At 62.0% G+C, this 18,967-nt stretch overlaps 2 protein-coding genes across 9 annotated transcripts in view; one reads left to right on the top strand and one right to left on the bottom strand.

The window, feature by feature from the left end:
• CHLSN (cholesin) overlaps positions 1-10,710 on the top strand; it is a 98,515-nt gene extending 87,805 nt beyond the window's left edge. For all 8 annotated transcript variants that reach the window (XM_081035716.1, XM_081035719.1, XM_081035718.1 and 5 more), the window contains 3 exons: positions 4,227-4,420; positions 7,653-7,734; positions 8,294-10,710. In XM_081035716.1, the coding sequence (XP_080891842.1) occupies positions 4,227-4,420; positions 7,653-7,734; positions 8,294-8,482 (465 nt within the window). In that variant the 3' untranslated portion in view covers positions 8,483-10,710. The remainder of the gene's footprint in view (positions 1-4,226; positions 4,421-7,652; positions 7,735-8,293) is intronic.
• A 301-nt stretch (positions 10,711-11,011) lies between these two features.
• CYP2W1 (cytochrome P450 family 2 subfamily W member 1) lies at positions 11,012-16,571 on the bottom strand. Its single transcript, XM_081035707.1, has 9 exons — positions 16,143-16,571; positions 14,903-15,065; positions 14,428-14,577; positions 14,202-14,359; positions 12,726-12,899; positions 12,443-12,581; positions 12,169-12,353; positions 11,687-11,828; positions 11,012-11,482 (listed from the first exon to the last, which is right to left on the bottom strand). Exons 1-9 carry the CDS (start codon positions 16,314-16,316, stop codon positions 11,286-11,288), a joined length of 1,482 nt encoding a protein of 493 aa, XP_080891833.1. The 5' UTR covers positions 16,317-16,571; the 3' UTR covers positions 11,012-11,285.
• Between the last annotated feature and the right edge of the window lie 2,396 nt (positions 16,572-18,967).

An 18,967-nucleotide genomic window follows, 5' to 3' on the forward strand; every position in this document is an offset into this window, starting at 1 on the left:
ATGAGTGTGCGTGGGGGGTTCAGACTGGAGTGTCGAAGAGTCTGGGCTGGGGGACCTGTGGCTAGCCCATGGTCAAGAATGTGCGTCTTTGTTTGAGCTATGGCTGAGTCCTGGGTCTTACATCTGCTGGAGTTACTTTTCCTTTATACCACATCTTAGAAGATAAAAAGTGGGGCGGCCGGTTAGCTCAGCTGGTTAGAGTGTGGTGCTGATAACACCAAGGTTGCCGGTTCGATCCCCGCATGGGCCATTGTGAGCTGCACCCTCCTTAAAAGAAAAGAAAAAGAAAGAAATGAGTAATTCATTAAAAAAAGAAGAAAAAAAAAGGAAAATGTGCCCAACCAGCATAAGGAGTCATCAATGGCTCCGGTAGGTAGACAGGCGGAGGTAGGAGGCTGCCGAGCGCCCCATGCTGGATCTCAGAGCTGCCTCACGTCGGTCGAACTGTGCGTTTCCACACCAACCTCACCGAGCAAAAACGTTGCCCTTGCTCAAAAAACTCTGGTGTCAACACTGAGTCAAGTAGCTCGTTTCCACGTGGGAAATCCTGGACACTCGATGCTTTGTCCCAGCTCTCCTCTATAGCCTGTGGCAGAGCCACTTGAGCCCAGGTCCTGGAGCTCACACCACCCTTGTCCTTGCACACATGCTTCGCCAAGTCCTCTGTGGACCCCTGCACCCGCCTTTCACTGCCTGGGACTGCAGCTCCCTCCTGTGTGCTCAGCAGGCGGCCTCACACCAGCTCTCCTGGAAAGAAGAGCGCTTTATCTCCACTCCCCGCAGCTCTGGGCAAAAAGTAACCCTTTCCCGGTGACATAGAGCACCTCTGTTGACAGTCATGGAGGCCAGCTTGGGCCAGAGGGGATGGCTGGACGCCTGGGGCCCGGGCGGCTATCTGCCCAGCAGCCCAGGGGCAGCGGTGCTCGGAGCCTCCCTCCAGCCCTAACGTGCAGGGCAGTTGGACGTTTCAGCCTGGGCACCCAGCACAGGGTGGAGCATGGACAGTGCTGTGCTGACCTGTGTCGCCCTGGTTGCACGGCTTGTGTGTGTGTCAGACAGAGCTAGTGAGTGAGCTGACACCCCTGCTGAGTGGCTGCGTGTGATGTCTCATTGGGCAGAAAGTCCAAAGTGGACAGTCCGGAGTCCCCAGGCCGTGGTGACATCCTCCTACAGGGAAGCCAGGGCCCTTCCGGGACACCCTACCCGGGCTACACACAGGGCCACCCCCAAAAGAAGAGAGCAGAGGGTGGCCCCTGGGGTGTAGTGGTGTGTGGTGGCCCTCGATCCCGTCCCTACTCAGCCTGAGCAAGCCCTGGCTTCCTACAAGTGAAAGGGACCAAGGTCACAGAGCACAGACCTGGTGTGGCCGCACAGGAAGCAGAGTCAGAGCTGTGAGACCCTGGGCAGGAAATGACCCCAGGAGCATGAGGGGACGGAAGAGTGAGCAGTCGAGGACGCGCTGTCCTGCTGCTTGGGACCTGGGCAGGCATAGGGCGAGCCCTGAAGCCTGGCCCATAGGTGAGAAGATGGGGGAGGCTCCCTTGGTGGCCAGCGTCACAGCGTCACCGGGACAGCCCTTCCAGCCGTGCCCGCTCTTACCTGCCCTCACAGTCGGCTCTCACTGAAGAAAAAACCCGCAGTCCATGGCCAGGGCCAACAGTTAACGTAAGGCTTGCTTTACAGAGTCGAATATTTACCAGAGGGAGGAAATCCCTCTGGGTTTTTCCCGCCTTTCTGTTGGCTTGAATTGCAAACCCCCTCTGGTCTCCCTGATACCACCTTCCAGGGTATAAGTGGTTGTGGCTTCCCACTTTCGCTGGTTTCTTTGTTTGGGTTGTGATGGCAGCACTGTCCTCCTTGGGGTATGGTCTGTGGGAAAACCCAGGGTTGGTGACAGGGTCCAGGCCACCCCAGGAGAGCCTGTGCCAGGTGCCCTTCTCAAGGACAAAGGCCCAAAGGCATCTTTCCTGGAGCTGACCTGTGCCCGGCCAGTCCCTTTCAATTGGCCCGTCGTGTCTTGTGGGAGAGTTCCTGCCTGGGTTGTGTCAGATTGATGGGATGTCTTCTCATGTCTCTCACCGGCAATTATCAGGGTGAAGAAAAAGATTGTTTTGTGCAGCTCTATTTTCTCCAGCGGGCCCGCTTCTCTACGAGAAGTCTCGCCGTCTCTCCACCCCTTCTAGTCTGCGGGGATGTTGGATCCCTTGTTTCTTTTGAACACACCTGCCAAATGTGGTCAGTGTTTTCATCGCCCTAGAAGCTGGTGAGGATTTAATATTTCCACACATTTCTAACTACGTGTGTCTACATTACTGCGTACGTTCCATGGAGGTATTCACACTGAAACACAGACAGCATAGATGAAACGCACGGTCCCTTGGCCACAGCTGATGCCGTCCTCAAGGGTAGCTTCAGTCCATCCGTTGGAAACACGTGCAGCCGCACACACTGACTTGTCTTCGAGCCTTTGAAGTGGAACCCGAGGGATGTTAAGTGTAGAAGAGACTTGCTGAAATTCTGCTTGGCCTCACTCAGTTTGAGCCTTTATGTCATCCGACCCAAAATGCCAGGCACAGCAGCAGCAATGCAGAGCTTTCTGCAAACAGGCTGCAGCTCAAGTGCTTTACAGTGTGTTTGGGGAAGTGGTCGTCTTTAGAGCAGCTGCCCCATCCTGCCGCTGCCCCACGTCTGCCCTGGAGAGTGGGCCTGGCCTGGAGGCCTCCACGGGACAGGTCCCGTGTGTCCTGGGGCTGGAGGCGCTCCTGCCCCTCCTCCTGCCCCGTTCCACCCAGACCAGGCCATCCTTCCCTCTGGCCTCCTTCCTGTGCCCACCTCATGGGCTGTCGCTGGGCCTGCAGACTCCCTGGGCATCTCGGGACAGGGCAGCCTCCCCTCACTCCATGACCCAGCTCCTCCAGCCTCGGTGGCAGCAGCCAGCACCCTGAATGGTCACAGAGAGCGGGTGACAGGGTCCAGGCCATGGGTTGGCAGGGTATTGCTGTGCCCTGGTGACCCCTGGAGCCATGGGATGCTGGAGTGGTAGCAGGTGCCCCTGTTGTGGGGCCAGGTGCTGCCCACCCTGCTGGCCTCCCTCGGGGGTCAGTTGGCAGAGCCAGGCCTGTGGCTGCAGGGAGGGTTGCCTTCCTGCTTGTCTCCATGGTGGCCGCCCAGTTGGCTGGCTGTGGACGTGTATGTCATGCTCACCATCACCCTCCTCTGTCCTCAGCAAACCCCTCGGCAAAAGCACAGCCCTTGGCAGCTGGGTGGGTTCAGAGCCCCCTGCTGCCCTGCCCTGGGCCCCAGTCTTCCAGGCTCTCCTGGGCCGATGGGCTGTCCGCACACCTGGCAGGTACACGCAAACCTCCTGGCCCTGTGACCTGTGAACCCTCCGAGTCAGCTCCGTGTTTCTCATGGGAGGCTGCCGCCCAGGACGGCCCTGAAGCTGGAACGTTCCAGCTGGTTTTCAAGGAGGAGGGAGGAGCTGGGAGAGCTGTTGTTTTGGAAGATTCTAGAAGGAGCAGGTGTTGAGTGGGAACACAAAGGTTTTCAAGGCGTTGGCACTTTATGAAGGACCTGCTGGGATGTGTGGGAGGAGGGGCAAAGGGAGGAAGGGCGTTGTGGAGCTGGAGGGGGACCCTGGAGTACGCAGCTGGGGGCATCGGGCGCACCCTGGAAGCGCGTGGGGCCAGGCCCCTGCAGACCTGAACCAGAGTAAACACTGGTGTTCTGGGTCCATGGGAAAAACATGAAGTGTGTGTGTGTGGACTCACCCTGCAGCCTCCACCCACCCCCAGTGTGGAGCTTGTTTGCTTTGTCAGTTGGGGGTGGGGGTCGCTGTGCTTTCTTGGCAGAAGCGGCATCAGGAGGTCATGACGCGTCCTGCCCGAGGAAGGATGGGCACCTCCCACTGTCCTCAGTGCAAGGGGCTCAGGAAATTCACCCTGAAGGAACACCAGACCCCCACGAGCCAGGACGCTCTCAGCCAGGCTTCTTGCACCCTGCAGGGGTTGGGGAGACAGCCAGGGCTCTGCAAGTGTCAGGAGCATGGGGGCTTCCCAGGTGCTGGGGTGCGATGGAGCAACAGGAGCGCAGGAGTCTTTCCCAGCGACCTTACTTACCGGGTCCCAGGGGAGGGCGGGGCTGGGAGAGACGCACCACAGCTGCAGCCTGAAGCAGCACACCCACTTCCTGCAACTCTTAACTGGCAGGTTCCCCTTGACTTTCAGGGAGGAGCAGCGTGCAGGGACCCTGAGCTGCCCCCAGAGCTGTCCCCGGAGGAGAAGAGGGTCCTGGAGAGGAAGCTGAAGAAGGAGCGGAAGAAAGAGGAAAGGAAGCGTCTTCGGGAGGCGGGCATTACCACGGCCCAGAGCCTGCCAGCCAAGTGCTCAGGCGCCCAGCTGGCTCTGGACTACCTGTGTGGGTAAGAGGCACAGCTGGGGGCTGGCCGGGCTGTGCCCCGAGTGAGCGCATGACTCTGCTGCTCCGGGAGGGGTGCGGGCTGTGGGCTCAGGTGACTGGGCTGGAATCTTATTCTCCCAGGGCTGCCAGCCGCCTGGTTGTGTATTGTTTCCCAACGTCGCCTCACGTGGTGTCAGGTGGCTTGAGATCTGCAGAAGTTGGCATGGCCACCAGTGTGGACTGCAGACCTTCACCAGCACAGCAGTGTCTGTGGAATGGAAGGGAGGGCGTGAAAAGGGCACCACTGCTGGGCAGGACTTGACTGTGAGGGGAGAGGAAGCCTGTCACCAGACCCGCAGGGCCCCCGTGGGTGTGCCCAGGGGACCACCCAGAACCTGGCCGAGGCTGGCCTGCATTTGCTAACACAGCTTGGTACAATAATTTTCAGAAGCCCCCGGAAAATTGAGGCCTCTGGAGACCACTGGTTTCTGTTGGCAGACAAACTGGTTGGGCAGTGGTATCCCAGCAGAGCCTTTCCTGGTTTTCCTCCTGCCTCTTCCAAAGTGTACTCACCACACAGGAGGCGAGGCTGGGCTGGCCAGCCCTCCCGGGACGGCCCACGTGGACGCCTGTGTCACTCTCTGGCCTGTTTCCTGTCTCTGTGGCTTGCCTGTCCTGGGCATTTCATATGCACAGGTGGCCGGTGTGCAGTGTGGCAGACACAAGGATCCATGCCGCCATGGCTTGGGTGAGAGACGGGTGGGGGCCCCGCCTGCAGAGCACGCTGGGACCCTGGTGCCTTCCGCCTCGATGGTGTGCCCTGTCCCTGCCACCGTGCGCCCCACATGCAGCCCCACCCCAGCACAGCAGGGCCGCCCACAGCTGAGTGTGGCTGGACCCGTGTTGTGCACTCTGGCCCGTGGGGGTGTGTGCACGTGCTCCAGCCTGGTGCGGCCCTGCTCAGCGCCTGCAGGCTGTGCTGTCCCCTCTGGGCGTGTGCCGGAGGATCTATGAGGAAGAGGGTCGGTAGTTTTCATTAAAACCTACCGATTTCCTTATAGGAAATATGTCTTTAAGTGCCTCCCTTTCCTCACAGAAGGTTGTGTGGGGCCCTCCTCGCCCCATAGAAACCACAGGTTGCCAGTTGGGCCGGATGGAGCCCAGGTGGGCTTGACGGTCCCAGTGCATGGAGAGGGGGCTTCCCCATTGGGCCGAGGACCCCGGCAGAGAGCTGGCCGGTCCTGAGCAGCCCAGGCTTGGTCCGCTGGGGAGCAGCCTGTTTCTGGGTCAGATCCGCTCTGAGACACAGTGAAGGGAGCTGCCCAGGGGGGGTCCACAGGTCCTGCCTACAGAGGCAGGGCACTGCACCAGCCACTGCAGCCTGAGGTCCCCAGCTCACACCTGTCCCAGCCCAGGCACTGGAGTGGACCTGCCCCCCATCAGGCAGGTGAAATGTTGTGTAGTAAAGACAGAGCTGCACAAAAGTGTCATTTCCTCCCACTGCTAGGAGAGGGGACGCAGGAGGGAGCTCGGTGTCGCTGGGACAGGCCCTGCTCTCAGGAGGTGACGACAGGCAGGAGCCACAGCACGTGGGAGGCTGGGAGGGCAGTGAGGACAGTGCTGAGGACGTCCGTGTCAGGGAGGGGCGGGGGTAGTCGCCCATGCTGATACGGGGGTGACCAAAACATACGGCAATGCTGCTGCTGAGTGGCATCCAGCGGAAAGGCAGGAACTTCAATACGGGAAGTGGCGCCTGGAACCTTCGTCACAGTGTGTGGCAAGTTTCAGCTTGTTCGGTGCAGTCAGTTGGGTGTGAGCTACGGTTGAGAGAAGGTGTGTTTTAAAGTGTGCCGTCAATCATCCTCCATCATGACAACGCTCCATGTCACACATCGCCTCTGGTAGACAGCAATTTCTGTCAAAAATATACGGTGTGTCCTCATCCACCTTATTCACTGGATCTGGCACCGGGTGACTTCTGGCTTTTCCCCAAAGTCAAAATGACCATGAAAGGAAAATGTTTTGAATCGATTCAGGACATCGAGGCAGCCACGACAGTGCAACTAAAGACACTCATGAAAGAGGGCTTTGAGAACTGCTTCAGAAAGTGGCAGAACGATGGGATGTGTTTGAAGCGAGGGGGAGTATTTTGAGGGGGATTAATGGCAATGTGTCTTTTACCATCTCCTAAGTGCTAAAGCCCAGAAGTGAATTTAGGCCAGAACTGTGGTGTCTGGTCCCTGGGAGGACAGTGGTGGCCCATCCTGGCCTGGGTCCTGTTCTGTGACTGCCAAGTGACGTGCCCAGGGTCCCAGGCAGCGTGCTCTGGGCTTGGGCAGCTCTTCTGTCACATGACATGGTGTGTGCTTCCACCCGAGCCCCCCAGCTGGGGAGCTGGCCGAGCTGCAGCCCAGAGAGAACCCGCCAGGGCCCTCCCCACATCTCCCTGAGGGGAGGCAGTGAGCCTGCTGCTGAAACAGCCTCTGCCGTGTCCCCATGGCCACCATGCCCCCCACTCCCAGACACGCAGACCCTCTCCACCTCTGTCCCAGCGTTCAGGTCTCACCTCAGAGGGCCCGGTGCTGCTGTCCTGGCCAGAGCAGCACCCTCCCTGCCGTGTTTCCCCCTCACACTGATCCCTGGAGTTACCTGTTTCCTTAGCCTCCGCCCCCCACCCCATGGGCTCCATCCTGGGCTGGCACCGCCAACCTGGTGCAGCAGGCCGAACCACCTTCATGGATTCAGGGCCGGCGCAGCCGCAACCTCTGTCACTGTCCCTGGCACCTGAGCTGCCCAGCCAGCATGGCTCTCGGGCAGAGTTCCTTGCTCCTGCTGGTTCTTCTCCCTCACGCTCCACGCATTGTTCCCAGTCTGCTTTTCCCATGCCAGCAGACACTTCTGGAAGAAGGACAGAATTCACAAAATTCGGGATGCTCACATTAGAATTGTAAAATCATGGAATTGTGGACCTGAAAGGAGGTGGCCCGGGCCATCTGGTCCTTCCATCCAGTGTAGATAAGGGCCTGGCTTGTCTGAGGGCCCACAGCGGGCGTGCGGAGTGGGGTCCTCCCAGCCCGGGCTCCTCGCCCCCTCTGCTCTGTGTCTGCCACCCTGGGGCCAGGGAGGGTGTTCCCCAGAACTCCTGCAGACACCCCCCACTTCAGCCAAGAAGAGACCACCCAGGCCATTCGTACAGACAGACCCTCCCAGCTCCTTCTATCTGGCACCTGAATGTCGTGTCCTTGCTTTCCCAGCTGGGCCCAAAAGCACGAGAAGTGGAGATTTCAGAAGACAAGGCAGACCTGGCTCCTGACGCACATGTATGATGGGGACAAGGTGAGCACGTTGGGGTCACCTTGGGGGGGTCACGTTGGGGGCGGGGTCTGCACATGTGGGCGCAGGGGAAGGGTCTGTGCAGCAGGACAGGTTGTCACTTTTCCTCCATGCTCCTTGTCCTCGCACATTAATCTCTGAACACTTACCTGTTTACTGTTGATTTAGTGGCTTTTCAGACGGGTCTGAAAAGGGATGGCTGCCAGCCTCTTTAAGGGAAGCGAGAGCCTGAAATAGCCCAGGGCTGGAAGAGGAGCTGGAGCAGGTGGCCCTCCCTCTCCCGCTGGCCCCCAGTCCTGTCGTCCTGGAGCGATGGGACGGAGGGGAGCAGGTGTGGTGCTCAGGCCCTTTGCAGGGGGCAGGCCCAGAGGCCGACGTGATGCCCACTGCTGCCTGGCCAGCAGGCTCCTCGGGCCCTGGTGTGAGGACGCTGTGGGCTGGGCGGTGCCCTCGCAGGCACAGTGGTGAACCCTGGGACACCAGCTGCGGAGCCAGCAGCCCCGGACCCCACTGCTGTGTGCTCCCACCTGACGGCTGAGCAGCTCTGTGTCCTCCTGCCCAGGTCCCCGAGGAGCAGTTCCCCACCCTGCTGGCCTACCTGGAGGGGCTGAAGGGCCAGGCCCGCGAGCTGACTGTGCAGAAGGCAGAAGCCCTGATGCAGAAGCTGGACGAGGCGGGCGCCAGTGGCCCGGACCCTCTGCTGCGGGGCAAGGCCCAGCGTGTCCGGCAGGTACTGCAGCTGCTGTCCTAGGGCAGCCAGCCGGCCAGCGAGAGTGGCCCTGCAGCTGACCGCTCCTCACGGCCAAGGGAACATCTGCTTCTCTGCCAGGGAGCTGCCCTTCCCGCCAGCTGTGGTCCGTCCGTATTGGGCTGTGGGAAGCACCCCGGCTGTAGGCCCTGCACATTAGTTTGGGGGTCCCTCCTGTGCTGGCCACATGTTTCCTGGTCACCAGGCTGCCCTCGCCGAGGCTTCCAGGCTGTGGCTTATGTATGTCTGGCCTCCCTCCTCAGCCCATGCCACGGCCTCCTGCCCAGTTACAAGGGAAACCTGCTGTTTCAATAAAAGTAGCCCGTGCCGGCCATGCCTCCTGGTTCGTCCTCACTGGCTGCTAGCCTGTGAAGGGCTTTTCCCGCACGGATCGCACTGGGCTGCGCGGCGATCTGTAGCCCTGGCCTCCACGGGGAAGCACCCAGGCGATCTGCTGGCACTGACCCCTCACTCTGCAGGCCTGCCACTACCAGGTGTCGGCAGTGACCACGACGGCTGTCCTCCCACAGCTGTCCCAGTGGGAAATACACCTGCTCTCTGCAGAGATGGGACCTGTCGCCCTGCTTCCAGAAGCACACGTGCATTGAACCCCCTGGAATCGCAGGGTCCAAGCTCCAGAGGCTGCGTCGAGGGCGCTGGCCCACAGCTCCACACAGCAGGCCCTTCAGGCCGTGGGAATTGGGTCGTGGACGTGGTGGCCACTGGGTGTGGATGCCCTGCCCTTGAACACGGTCAGCTGGCAGCAAGGGTGGAGGCGGGAGTACGCCGAGTGACTTCCAAGGCCAGAGCAGAGGAGGCAGCTGCCACCTGCGCTCAGGCCACTTGCCCTTGAGACACAGCTGCCACGCTGCGAGGAAGCCCTGGCCGTGTGACGAGTCCGCGTGCAACGTGCGTGCTCGAACAACAACGAGTCTTTAGTTGCCCCAGTGGCACTGAGTGAAGCAGAAGTGAGCTGTCCCCACCAAGTCTCGCTCACATTGCGGGTTTGTGAACCGTGGGGCTGGGGTGCAGTCAATGCCAGGACCCCGACACTGCGTGAGCTGGACAGCCAGGTCCTTAGTGACAGTGAGCGAGGGCTGGGCCTGTGCATGGAGCCTCCGTCCCAGAGTCAGCTCCAGGCCATCCTGTGGCCATTCCTTGCCTGGCTGGGCCTCCCGGCCGGCCGTGGACCCTGGACACCCCGCCTCAGCACCGTGTCCCAGCCATGGCTGGTGCCCTGCAGGCATCTGTGCTTCAGCCTGTTACTGTGAAACACCGTGTTGAGCGGTGCTTCTGAATGGTGAGGGTGGGGCCCTGAGGAGGGGGTGACCCCAGCCCAGGAGGGAGACACATCCACAGGGCCTGGGAAGGTCCCTCACTGAGCACTCGCCGCCTTTCCCTCTTGTCTCCTGGAACCCGGAGCCACCCCACCTCCCAGCCAGCACAGGAGACCCGTCAGCGCCCCCTGCTGTGGAAAGCTGTGGTGCTGTGCTGCCGCCTGGGGGGCGCGTCCCCCGCCTGCTGGTACAGCTGCAATCCTGATCACATGCACACACTTGCTCACACATGCACACGCTCGTGCTCACACACACATGCACACACGCCATGCATAGAGCCAGAGGGGCGTTAGAACTTAGACAACCATTGAACCAGGACCCTGCCAGGACCTGCTCTCCCACCGCACATTTGCCCCTGCAGGATGGCTGGCAGTGGCTCTGCTGGCTTCTTGATGGCAGAAGGGGTCTCCCCAGGGACTGCAGCCACCCTGGGAGCTGGGGCCCTAGTCTGTGTGTGTCCTGGAGTTTGCCTGCAGTTTGGGGTTTGGTTTGGGTTTCCGTGGACTTGAGGCACCTGCAGTGTGGTGGGGGCCAGCACGAGCCAACGGTGGATCTGGGGCCAAGAGCCACACTCCAGCCCCAAGGTCCTCCCTTCAGGACGAGAGGCAGGGGCACTAAGCACAGGTGTTCAGAGAGCCCCTCTGCTCCCATTCCAGTCCTGCGTCCAGCCGTCTGTCCCTCGTGACCCACACGGGAGCCTTTGCCACTGAGCCTCCCCTGGTCGAGACCAGGCTGCATACACTTCTGGGGTTGGGCTCGGTGGGCGAGCACCAAGCGCCGTCTGTTGGCCACGTGGGGTGTCCCACTTGCTGTCTCCACGATGATGAGTGAAACGAAGCTTGATAGCTGCTCACTATTTTTATTAAATTGTGTTTTCCGTATTTGAGGATGGTACATTGATACTGCTTAGCTTTTTTGGGGGTCCTAGCTGTATCCCCTGTGGAAGTCCTGACACCTCATTGACATGTTTCTTTTATGGGTGCAGGGGGGTGAGAGGTCATACAGTCGGGTCCGGGTGTGGGGGTGACGGTTTCATGGGTCAGACATCTGGAGATGGGGGTGCTGCACCAGTGGCTGTCGGGGCACCCAGAGGGGTCTGGCCTGGGTGCAGACAGGCAGCGGCTGATAATCAAGAGGCCCCGGGGGGTAGGGAAAAGGTCAAGGGGGGCAGGGGGCCCAGCTCTGCACTGGGGGCCCTGCCTGCCCTGGGGGGAGACTGGAGGGAAGGGGTCTGGAAGACGGTGTGCCCCCAGGAGAGCATGTGAGGGCTCCTTTCCAGCCCCCCTGGATGGGGCTGCTCAGGCCCACAGTGGAACTGAGGCTGCTGGGAAAGGAGAGCCCCGTGAGCGCCCCGATGAGGGGCCATCTGTCTGTCTTCAGGCTGCTGTCTGCCTCCGATGTCACAGAGCTCTGCCAGGCGTGGAGCAGGTGAGGCGGGGGAGTGACACAGCACAGGCCAGGCCCTTTGGTCAGTGCCCCTGGTGCCTGGGCACTGCACACAGCACCTGGGCCGGCGGCCGCATGGTGAAGGCTGGCGTGGGTGTGGTGTCCAGGCCAGCGGGACTGAGGCCCGGCGGGGGCAGCAGACGGAACCTCTGAAGAAGGCCAGCAAACAGCAGGAACAGCTCCGTCCTGGCTAGGCTCTCCCCCACGCAGACGCGGCGGCCTTCGAGGGAAACCGAGGCACAGGGTGGGGCTGCCAGGCCTGCTCTTTCCACAGCCCGGCTCCTGAAGTGGGGGGAGGGGGCTGCCTCGGAGGGAGAGCACAGCCTGGAGTGACTGGGACAGGGTTTGGCTCTGAGCCGTGAGCCCAAGCTTCTGAGCTACACAGAGAGGGGAAGGTCCCTGCCCCCCCCAAGGGCTGTGGTACCTGCAGAGAAAGGCAGGAAGGCCGCCCTCTTCACAAAACACCCGCTGGCGTCCAGGAAGTGGCCTGGGTTGAACTGGCGGGGGGTCTCCCACTGTGTCTTGTCCAGGAGCACAGAGCTCAGCAGGGGGACCACGGTTGTGCCCTGCGGGGCCGGGCAGCAGGTGGGGCAGGGCCCAGGTGCCTTGTCCACCTGGGCAGGCTCCAGACTGGAGCACTGGGAGATGGCCCCCGAGGAGGAGGAAGATGGGCAGGCCTCTCAACCCCCGTGTGGCGGACGTCTGCTCCAGGATGGACCCCGGAACTCACCGGCGTCAGCCCATTCCACAGCAGGCCAGGGCATCCCCCGGGCCACACAGCAAGGCCCCAGCTCTGCTGCTCCTGAACTCCCTCTCCTGCCTCCCACGGGAGCCCTGGCATCAGGCACCCCAGGGCTCCCCCAACACAGAGAGGAACGGGTGAGTGAGGGGGCCTGGCTGCCTCACCTTGGGGAGCAGGTAGCCGTGCAGCCGGGTGTCGGCCGCCGTGCAGCGGGGCACGTGGGGCAGGAGAGTAATGAACCTCTGCACCTCGTGCAGCACAGCGGTGGTGTAGGGCAGGGACCGCTGGTCCTCCGGCCGGGGTGGCCGCCCAGGCCCCAGCACACGGTCCAGCTCCTCCTGCACCCGGTCTGCGGGGGAAGGGAGTGGCCAGGTCCCTGGGAGCCTCCATGCCCGGGGCCTTGGGGGCCGCCCCCCCAGCTGAGACGCCTGCACACACCCTGCACGCTCGGGTGCTTGCCCATCAGGAGGGCGGCCCACTGCAGTGTGGCCGAGGTGGTCTCCGTGCCAGCCATGAGCATGTCCAGGACACAGGCCACCACGTTGGTCGGGGCAAACAGGCCATCCGGGTCTCTGCCCTGTTGAGGGGGTAGGGCAGGGCTCAGGTGGAGGCTGGGCTCACGACCCCTCCAGCCCAGGGCTCAGGAAACTGCGAACCCCCAGTCGGGAGGCGCAGGAGCAGCTGCCTCCAGTGGAGCGGGGGTGGGTGGGTCTCGCCACACCTGGCCCTGCTGGATCAGGGCGTCCACGTAGCAGTGCACGGGGCCTTCCCCGGGCGCAGGCGGCCGCCGCGCCTCCAGGAGTGTCGTCAGGATGGCTCGCACCTCCTCGATCTTCCGCAGGACAGGCCGATGCAGCTGGAGGAGGGCCCCGAGCCGGGGGTAGATGTTGAACAGCTGGTGTAGGGGTGACACATGAGACACGGGGTGGGCGGAGTGCCGCGTCCCTGCCCTGCAGACGGGCCGGGAGGGCGCCGGGCGTCCCGTCCCGCAGCCTCAAGAGGGCGCGGGACCCGGGGCCCCACAGCTCCACCTGGTGAGACCGGCTCGACAGGTGACACCGGGGGTTTAGTGCAAGTCGCAGCAGGTGACTGTGGTCACGCCCCGTGCTCTGTTTCCCCCTCAGCTGGCAGAAGGGGACAGGGTTGTCACTGTGGAAATAACGGAGTCTGCTGCAGGCCATTAAAAAAGGAAGCATTTGCAGACTTCAGCCCTCAGCTCATCCTGCTGTGAAATGGGGCTCACGGCAGCGTCTGGCAGGCTGTCTGAGGGGAGCTGTCCTGGCTACACCTGGCACTACTTGTGTCCCCAGGAACTTAACGGTCCCTGGGAGCAAACTAGTGGCAGCTCAGCAGTGGGGAGCCTGCACAGGGATGGAAGGCCTGGGGCGTCCTGCTGCCCTGCTCCCTCCTGGGGGCTCCCACTGCACTGGCTCAGCGGCCGCAGAGGACGCGGCGCCTCCCGCCAGGCCGCAGCAGAGGCTCCCTGACCAGGCTCAGCACCCAGTCGCGCTTCCCCGACTCGTGTGCTGCAGCAGCCGCTGAGCTCCGCCGGTTACAGTCAGTGCAGCCGCTGTAGTCGGGGTGGTGAGGTGACAGCACAGCAGGAAGCAGGGGGGGGGCGTGGGGGCGGGGACCAGACTGGGGCGTCGGCCTCAGTTACACGGCCGTCTAACTACTGCGCTGCACACCTGCGACTAATGCAAAATCATACTGAACGTCAGTAACTGAAAAGGAAGTGACGCAAAAATTAATTGAAGGAAATCTTGAAAGAAAAAATTATAAGGTTGCGGCAAACCTGGACTTTCTAAATGGTGGGAAATGGCGTGCTCACACCTCAGACTTCTGAGAATCAGAAGGGGCTTGTGATCCCAACACTACGAAGGACCCTTGGGGGGCAGGAGACCCCGGGTTGTGAGGGCTAGGGGCCTGCGGGCATCAAGCCCAGACCCTGGTATGTCTTGCTGACGGGAAGGAGTGGGAGGGGGACATGAGAACCCCCTGCCCTAGACCCCCCCCTTTCCCGACTGCACGAGGGACTGGCCTGGGCTCGCAGGGCCAGCCATTGTGTCCGAAACAGCACCTACATGAGTCTAGGGCCACCTTTGCAGGGGACTCATCTCTCAATGGTGTGTAGCAGCTGGGACTCCTGCCCTCCGTCTCAGGCCGGGGCCAAGGCCTGGGAGCAGTGACCTCTCACCTGTAGGCCAGGGGCCCCCAAGAGGACCATGACCTCACCGATGAGACGCAGCAGGGACACGAACACAGGGTCCTGGTAGTCGAACCGCTGGCCAAAGAGGAGCGCGAAGGTGATGTTGGAGGGAGCCCAGCCGAGCAGGGCCAGGGGGAAGGGCCGGCCTGGGGGGGGAGACAGGCCTCAGCAGGGGAGGGAAACAGGGAAGGGGGTGTCCCCGACCCCCACTCACCTCCGTAGTGGTCCAACTGCCCCATGAGGCACCTCAGCTCCTGCAGGACCTTGTCAGCCACAGGACCCCTCCCCACGCCCAGACCATGGAGGGTGCGCACGGTAAACTGGCGGGCGGCCTTCCATCGCGCCCCGGAAGAGAAGAAGAGGCCTGTGAGTGGGCAGACACGATGCTGAGCAACTCTGGGAGACGCAGGCGGGGCGTGCGGGGCTGGGGCGCTGGCTGGGCCTTACTCTCGTCCCCAGCCCAGGGAGCTGGCCTTGGCATGCCCTGTCCCCCTCTCAGTGTGACGTGGCCCCCTCTGCACACCCCCGCCTGCCATGTGCATGGCCTCCCCAGGAGCCACCCTGCTGCCAGGAGTGGGGGGCCCTCTCCTCAACCCCCACGGCTCCCTGCCCAGCAAGCCCCCAGGAGCACAGCTGGTGACTCCCTGCCGCCACCTGGTGGAACCCCTCTGTCCCCCACACACACCTACCCCCGCCTCCCTGGATGAGCTGGAAGATGGCGATTGGGGGCCGGCCGGCCAGCTCCTGCCCGGTGCCCACCAGAGCCTCCCTCACTGCCTCGTAGCCGCTCAGCACCACCATCTTCTGCCACCCCAAGTGGACGGTGAACACCGGCCCATACCGTTCTGAGAGCTAGCAGGACGGGCAGGGATCACTCAGGCGGTTCCCCTGTAGGGCCCCAGGAGCCGCTCTGGCCACACCTGTGCAGGGTGGGGGCCCAGGCAGGGCCTGTGGAACCGGGCCAGGCGGTGGGGGCCCTAGGAGCCGAGGCCCAGGAGCCACAAAGCGGGAGGTGCGGTTGGCTGGAGCCAGGTCTGGGGGCCCCACAGAGCCCTCCCACCCCTCCAGGGAGGCAGGCTGCCACCTTTGGTGCTGGGGGTACTGCCGTGGGTTTTCTTTTCAGGGGAAACACTCAAGGGGGCTTTTTTGAGCCCCAAGACAAGGTGGCAGGACCAGAGGGCTGCTGTCTGCTGGGGCTGCCTTGCCGAAAGCCCAGGTCTGCACAGGAGCAGGCCTGATGGCCTCGGCTGCCCAGGCCCCACCCCCTCACAGGGCCCACCTGGCTTGTTGGTCTCCTTCCGACCTGCTCTGCCCAGAGTGAGGGCACAGAATGGTAATACCAGCAAGGCTTCCGGGCCCTCCGCGTGTGCCTGTGCCCTTCTGTTCCCACAGCATCCCTGCCTGAGGTGAGGAGGGCTGTCACCTCCCCACTTTACAGATGAGGAAGCTGAGGTCTGGAGGAGGAAGTGAGTTGCTGTCCACTCCCACTGTGGGACAGCCGGCCTCGTACCTGGCTCAGACCTGGGTCTCCGTGTGCAGGCCCCTTCTGCAGCAGCAGGTGCCACTCCCAGGAGCACCTGCCTCCCCGCTCCGCTGCCCCAAACTGGCCTGTTCTGCAGGCTATCTTCAAATGCTGCCTCCTCCAGGAAGCTCTCCTGGCTCTCTGCTCCTTGGACAGCCCATCTGCTTCCCTGTGAGGTGGGGTGTCTTTCTCTTCCCCAAGGCAGGGAGGGCACTTGAGCCTCCTGTGTCCCCTGCCAGGCCAGCACCAGGCTGAAATGTGAACCTCCTACCCCACAGGGGTCTCAGAAAATAGGGGCTCGACTTCCCTCCAGAGGGGGGTAAGGTGCCACAGCCATCGAGGATGGCAGGAGCCGGGTTCTGGGCCCAGCTCAGGAGCCAAGCTGCAGGCAGGCTGCCCTGACTCACCTCCATCAGTGACTGGTCCTGCTGGGACACCCGCAGCAGATGCAGGTTCCCAATGAGCGGCAGTGGACGCGGCCCAGGCGGCCAGCACGGGGCCGGGCAGGGGCCGCGGGTGCAGGCCCGGAGCAGCCCCAGCAGCCCCAGCAGCCCCAGCAGCCCCAGCAGCAGGAGGGCCATGAGGATGGCGGGTGTGGGGCCCCAGCTCCCTGCCCTGAGCCTTATAGGGCTCTGGGAGGGCGTGCCGGCACCCCACCCACCCTACCACCCCGAGAATGTGGAACGAGCAGTTTGCAGGGGAGACTTAAAGTGACAGCTGTGTGTGGAATGTGGGGTCGAGTCTCTGCAGGGAGCTGGCACTGTCTGGGGGGCACCCCATTGTCCCTCACACGTCTGGAGAGGACACCCCCCTGGAGGGTGTCAGCTCTGCCTCAGCCTTCCCTTCAGAACCAGGACTCCCAGGGCTTTGGGACACAGACCAGCTCTGAAGGGAGGAGCCGGCCCTCCCCGTGCTCTGAGTCTCCCTCCGTGGGCCCCACAGGTCCCCGAGGTCTGTGGGCCTCTCCCAAACCCACCACCACCTGTGTCCACCCAGCTTCTCTCCGACAGGGGCCAGTGCCAGGTTACCAGGTATGGAGACCCTGGGGATGGCCCATGAGGGTCTGCACAGCAGACACCTTCAGAGGTCACCAACTGCGTCCCCCCACCAAGGCTATGACGTGAGCTCACTCTGAGTGACAGTCTGTGCCTTGGTAGCTTTGTAAGCACTGTTACCTGGGGCAGGAGGCACCAGCCCCAGGGTGGGGCAGGTGGCGGTCCACCCTGCAGGCAGAGCTGGGCTGGGGCAGCGCCACTGGGTGACAGGTGGCTGGGTTTATGAGCCCTGTCTGTCTGTGCCACACTCCAGTCTCCTAAACCCTGGTGGCCTGGCTGGGAGGGGCAGAGGCACTGTGTTGGAAATGAGTTTCATGGGATGGAAGGGCTGTTGGCACCAGAAGTGGCTGGGCCTGCTCGCACCACCTGCCCCAACATGAGGCCCCTAGAACCCCATCGCCACTGGCCTGTCACCACGGGGTCTGCCCCTACACAAACCCCAGAGCAAGGCAGCCCAAGGGCCCTTACCTCCTCCCAGCCTTGACTTGCAAACCTCCTGCATTGGGGCGCTCGCTACCTCATAGGCGGCCTGTCCTGTTGCACAGCTGTGGGGCTGCAGAACACAACTCCGTGGTTTAGATGAGAATGAACACTCAGAACAGTGAGCCTGTCCGTCAGCCAGGGACCTGCTCCTCTGTGACCGTTGCCTGGCTTGGGCTGTCATCAACATGCTGCTAAACATATCTGCAAAGTTCTGTGCACAGCTGCGAAAGATGCTGTGAAACAAATTCCTAGAAACGGGATCCCTGCTCCTTAGATTGCAGTGCACTCCTGGTTCCCACTGACCCACCCAGGGTGTGGCCACGTATGGAGGTCATCAGGAGGAGCCCCACCTCCCGGGCCCTGGCTCTGGGTGCCCCCTCCTCCTGCATTTGCTCCAGCCTCGTGAGGAAAGGGGGAGTCTCCAGCTGATTCCGGGTGGGCCGTGTCCCCCAAGGCCTGCCCACACTGTGAGTTCGTGAGCGAAGCCAGCGGTCGCTACCCCACTGAATAACGCACACACTGGTCGTGCAATTTCAGGCAAGGACTTGACCTCCCGCGGGACAGGGTAACCGTAGCCACCTAACTGGGTTCATTCCCCAAGGAATATCGACTGAACACCTCCTGGGTGCCAGGCACTGTTCTCAGCCCTGGGGATCCATGTGAAATAGCCTAGCGCACCAGAGGGGTTCCAAAAATGTTAGGTCCTCCCCCACTTTTCCTGCAGCTAAAAATCCTTCTCCTCTCTCCCAGCTAAACATCCGAGAAACCAATAATCATTTGCCAGGTACAGATGAGTCAAAGCTGTCACCTCCAGGTCAGTGATCCCTCCGGCTGCTAAGCCAGAAGCTGTGGGCCACCTTGGGGGACGGGCTGTCCCTTTTACTGCCTCGTCGGAAAAGTCCTTTACTGAGTAATAAGAGCTGTTGCTCACAGCCCTGCAAACACATTAATGAATAACCCAAGTTTGGCAAACGGTCATTTTGTAACAAGAACAAGGTGCAGTTGCCTTTCTGTCGCTGTAAGTGGGCCCAGAGCCCAAGGCCCAGGCAGCAAAAGGGTTTCCAGCAGCACTGGGCTGGCCCTGCAGACAGACCCCCTGCGGGATGGTCACCAGCACTGGGTACCACATCCAGCGGTGGTCACTGCAGAGGGACAGGGGACCCAGTGAGTGGGGGGAGCCTCCTGGAGTGGAGGGGGCGTCTGAGTCTGGGTCCAGGCTGTGGGGACTTGTTGGCAGGCACTTCTCTGGAAGCCCCGGTGTGTGGAGTTGGCTCCCCCTCCTGACCTTAGAAGGAGCACTGGTCACAGCAGGGAGCTGGGGTGAGAAAGCTTGTCCGGAGGGGCCAGCTCTGTGGCTCAGGACGCTCTGCTTATCTGCAGGGCCTGGTGTTCCCTGGTGCTCAGTGACTTCCGTGGCTGAGATGAGCGTGGCTGGAGCTCAGGGCAGACTTGCAGACAGCAGGCCGTGCTGGGCGGGCCCTGACCTGCCACCTCATCATCCAATAAAAATTGGAGGCACGGAGTCGGGTGCCCAGGGAGCAGGGCTGGGAAGCATCTCTGCTGGGGAGAGCTGGGTCCCGCTGAGCCCTTTCACTATTGTTATTGTTGCCATAACAACAAATGACTGCCTGGGGCTAAACTGTTTAGGATGCACTTTGACTTGGTTACAGGTAGAAATGTGACCCTTTTGGAAC

The sequence above is a fragment of the Rhinolophus hipposideros genome (genome assembly GCF_964194185.1).
Source record: "Rhinolophus hipposideros genome assembly, chromosome: 23".
Classification (NCBI taxonomy): domain Eukaryota; kingdom Metazoa; phylum Chordata; class Mammalia; order Chiroptera; family Rhinolophidae; genus Rhinolophus; species Rhinolophus hipposideros.

Excerpts from the sequence above, each read along its gene's own strand:
- CYP2W1 (XM_081035707.1), bottom strand. The coding sequence starts at position 16,316 with ATGGCCCTCCTGCTGCTGGGGCTGCTGGGGCTGCTGGGGCTGCTGGGG. Across the intron at positions 12,582-12,725 it reads CCCTGATCCAGCAGGGCCAG|GGCAGAGACCCGGATGGCCT; the intron begins GTGTGGCGAGAC and ends CCCCCTCAACAG. Across the intron at positions 11,483-11,686 it reads CTTCCTGCCTTTCTCTGCAG|GCCGCCGCGTCTGCGTGGGG; the intron begins GTACCACAGCCC and ends TTTCCCTCGAAG.